The following is a 4,343-nucleotide window of genomic DNA, read 5'->3' as shown; positions in this document are numbered from 1 at the left end:
AAAAAATATTAACTAATTGGATGTAATAGCAATTAATTACAAATCAATATCTCCAATTGTGATATTTCCTACTCTTTTGGAAAGTTGATAATAACAGTAAACGAATATTCTTTATTTACATTGTTTCCGTTGAATTGCTTAACCCTCATGAGAAATTAATCGAAGAAATAAATATGTTTTTTTAGCTTGAAAATATATATTAATTCTAATGTTTAAATCCAGTACACATTGAATTAAAATATTTATATTTATTATTTTTCTATAATATAATTGACCTAGCTACCACATGTGATAAAAAAAATGAAACTAAAATAAGTAATTGCACGTCAAGATGATAATATTGAGAAGTAAATTTAAAATGAGAGCATTTTGCATCACTCTTAATATAGAATATAATTCTCTTAATCATTAAATAGTAAAAATCCAATAAAAAAAACCATAATAAGTCATATAATGTATATTAGGAAAAAAATATTCGTGACACGCTGTAACATTACTGTAAAAAAAAAAATCAATAATTTATTCAATTTTCCTCGTATATGTGGCCCTATAAATATGGTTTAATCTCAGCATGCATAATAGCCCACACAAGATCGACAAAGAATAAAAAACCACAAATATATTCGGTCTTGAGCACTTAGCTAATCGTTCCTCTTTTCTCTTTTCCATTCAATACCATGGCAAGAAGGAGATTAAGATTCGCATATATTGTCAATCAATCAAAACGAAAAGCATCCTACCAGAAAAGAAAGAGAGGGGTGGTCAAAAAGCATAACGAGCTCACCGTTCTTTGTGATGCGGATGCTGCCATGATAATATATAGCTCGTTTGAGCAGGGGCCAGTGATATGGCCTACCAGTGAAAGGGTTCAAGAACTGATTGCTAGGTTCATGCAATTGCCGGACGTGCAACAAACGCGGCGAATGATGAGCCAAGACAGCTTTGTTGCGAAAAGGCTTGAAAACTCGCACTCTGCTTCTAAAATTGAAGCGAGAAAACAAGGAAAAGGAGATGAATGCACTGATGCATAAGATTTTTAGAAGAGAACAAATAATTGATTATCTGAGTTCCGTAGAATTAAACGATCTGGGTTGGGTTTTAAACACGAATATCGCTGAAAGTGTTATGAGGTTTGAAAGAGATTCCCCAACTTCGGCTCCTTTTCTCCCTGCTGCTCGTTCTCTTGCAACAACGTCACCTCCTGTTCTTGGGTCTGGGACTAGCAATGTGGTTGCTCCAGCGGATGTATTTTCCGGGCAAAGCTATCAAGGCATGGTGGGTATACAAACTCCCATGTCTGCCAATCTTAATCCTGGAACCCCGTGGAGTTATCAGAATTGGGCTTTTATGAATGACAGTAATCAGAATGACCCAACTCGGGGGAGACCAAGTCGTAGCACTCAGTAATCAAAAGATTTTGCAAACTTCATTAATGATGTCTATGTTTTTTAATTTTATGTTGTTTTATATTTTAATGCTATTATTCATCTCCCTTTTACATATATATATATATATATATATATATATATATATATTCTATATACTCATATACTTACAATCTCCAAGCAATACCGGGCAAACACGACACGAAAACTAACGAGTTGATAGACCAAATTACAACAAAACATTCTTTGTATCTCTCTAATTTAGAATTAAATGTCCATAAGGCCTTTATTCAACAAAATTTATTCATTATAAAAAAAATTAAAAATGGATATAATTTCATTAGTTATATTATCTTTATTTTAATTTTAATTTCTACCATGCGAAGAGTATATATTCCATACCTTCAAATTCTTTAATATTAATTATATTCACTACATTATTCATTGTCTTTTTTACTCTATCTTGTAATTAAAAATAAAAGTTATAATTCAAAATACGTTATATATTTATTTACCAAATAATTTATTAATACCATGAAAAAAAAATATAAAATCGTTTGAACGAGGCCAGGGGATAGAAATGTGGATAGGAAAAAATTCGGGGAATGAGGCCGGGAGATAGAAATACCCCACCCTACCCCGATTCTTATAACAACAACAACAATATTATTATTATTATTATTATTATTATTATTATTATTATTATTATTATTATTATTATTATTATTATTATTATTATTATTATTATTATATCGTTGTAGAGTGCTTGTATTGTATTTATACAGAGACGGATCCAAAAAATCATCTGAGTAGGGGCAAAGTTTAAATGACGTTAGCAATGTCAATGACAAAATATCAAACAATCATAATAATGTTAAAAATACAAAATATATTATAAATTACAATAAAATGTTTTTGACACAAATATATAAAATCAAAGTTCATATCCCTTTGCATTGACACAAATTATAATAGAAAGATGATTAATGACATATCTATTGTTCCAAGAATTAAATTAGACACAATTAATTGCACATGCAAAATCCTTCTCAAAATACAAAAATATAAAAAATACAAAAATACAAAACACTTTGATAGTATCTAATTTTTTTGCCACAATAATTATCGTTCATTATGGGTAGGGACAATATTACTGAGATAATTACTTCTATACGAAATTGTAATATGGATCAAAATAGAGTGGTTCGAATAGCATCCACCAATATTACTGAAAATATTGTAAGAATGCTTTTACGAGAAGGTTTTATTGAAAATGTGAGAAAGCGTCGAGAAAAAAAAAAAAAATTTTTTTTAACCCTGCGACATAGAAGGTTTAGGAAAAGACCCTATAGAAACATTTTCAATTTAAAACGGAATAGTCGACCCAGTTTACGAATCAATTCTAACTATCAACGAATCCCTAATTTTTTTTTTGTGGGATGGGAGTTGTAATTCTTTCTACTTCGCGAGGTATAGTGGTAGACTGAGAGGCTCGACTAGAAGGAATCAAGGGAGAAATTTTGTGTTATATATGGTAATATTTTGAATAGAATATAAAAATTAGATCCAAAACTTCTTATTTGTAAAATTTAATTGGAAAAGGAAAAAAATTGGGGGAGTTATTGAATTTCGTTCTACCTCCATTAGTTGATACTTCAAGATCACTTACAATACATGGGATGAAAGAACAAAAATAAATTCCTAGGGGTTTCATTATGAATCGCTTCAAAATTGTATGTTCCAAGTTTATTTATAGAATGAAGATCTAATTTTAAGTTCTATTTCGGAAAACATCCAACGTATAGGTAGGTTTATATGGATACCGCCAATAAGTCAAATTTGAAGTATGTCCTTATGATTCAACCATAGGGCATATAATTTATCAACTACGCGATGCCACAAAGATTGAAGCATTCGTTTTTCAACTTTAACAAACATGCCTTTCATAGAAATAGAATTCGCGACGTAAAATATCAAGAAACATTTTTGAAAAAAATAGATTTCAAATGAAGGTAAGGAATGAGAAATATGAAAATAAGAGTTACTTTTCGTAAAATTCGTGAAAAATCTCAATTGAAGGATGGTTCAACAATGCAAATTTGGTGTATCTTGATTGGAGAAAGAAAAGATTGAGTAATGGTGCAAGAAAGTATGAAATGATGCTAATCTTGGGAGAAAACGAGGCTTAAAAGCACAAGGGAAGCACCCGAAGGCACACCGGGGAACGAAGGAGCAAAATGATAGCGTGAAGGTATTTTGGAGGGACACATGCTGACACTCACACCGTGAGTGCCAGCATGAGTCCTTGGCTGACTCTCTGATCAGTCTCAACATGAGTGTGTTGATTAGATTCTAATCACAGAACTCATGTACTGGACAAGGAGTCATGAGTGATGCTAATCATTGAGACTCATGCTGACACTCACGATGTGACATCAGTCTCAACATGAGTGTGTTGATTGGATTCGAATCACAGAACTCATGGTGATAGTCACATCGTGAGTGTCAGCATGAGTCTCAATGAGTAGCATCACTCATGACTCCTTGTCCAGTACATTGCAGTTTGGCGCGAACTTTAGAATATATATAAATTTTAGTAGTTAGTTTTTCAATTTCTGATTTCTTCCTCTAGTCTTCTCTCCACATATCCATCTTAGAACCCTTAAAAACTTGTAATCCACGATCTAGTGGAAGATTGAAAGGAAGATTAACCCTTGCAATTGTAAATTCAATATCAATTTCCGGATTATGTCTTTCAATTTAATCATCAAGTTAAGTTCTCCGTTTTATATTTTTGCATTGATATTACTTGAACTTAGGAATTCCATGTTTATTACTTCAATTGATTCTAGTTTTACATTTCAATTATGAGTAGTTGAATATATCTAGGGATTTGAATTGAACGTCATTGTATGGATGCCAATGTGACTTGAATTGCATACATTAGGTTTTGTATTG

General features: G+C 31.4%; 1 protein-coding gene across 1 annotated transcript; it reads left to right on the top strand.

Annotated features, from left to right (window-relative positions):
* Positions 1-677: 677 nt before the first annotated feature.
* LOC109154207 (agamous-like MADS-box protein AGL80) lies at positions 678-1,031 on the top strand. The gene has a single exon (XM_019302046.1). It carries the CDS (start codon positions 678-680, stop codon positions 1,029-1,031), a length of 354 nt encoding a protein of 117 aa, XP_019157591.1.
* The last annotated feature ends 3,312 nt before the right edge of the window (positions 1,032-4,343 follow it).

This window comes from Ipomoea nil, unplaced genomic scaffold (assembly GCF_001879475.1).
Source record: "Ipomoea nil cultivar Tokyo-kokei standard unplaced genomic scaffold, Asagao_1.1 scaffold2610, whole genome shotgun sequence".
Lineage (NCBI taxonomy): Eukaryota > Viridiplantae > Streptophyta > Magnoliopsida > Solanales > Convolvulaceae > Ipomoea > Ipomoea nil.
This window is presented reverse-complemented; position numbering and strand designations above follow the sequence as displayed.

Coding starts and splice junctions, on each gene's coding strand:
- LOC109154207 (XM_019302046.1), top strand. CDS start 678: ATGGCAAGAAGGAGATTAAGATTCGCATATATTGTCAATCAATCAAAA.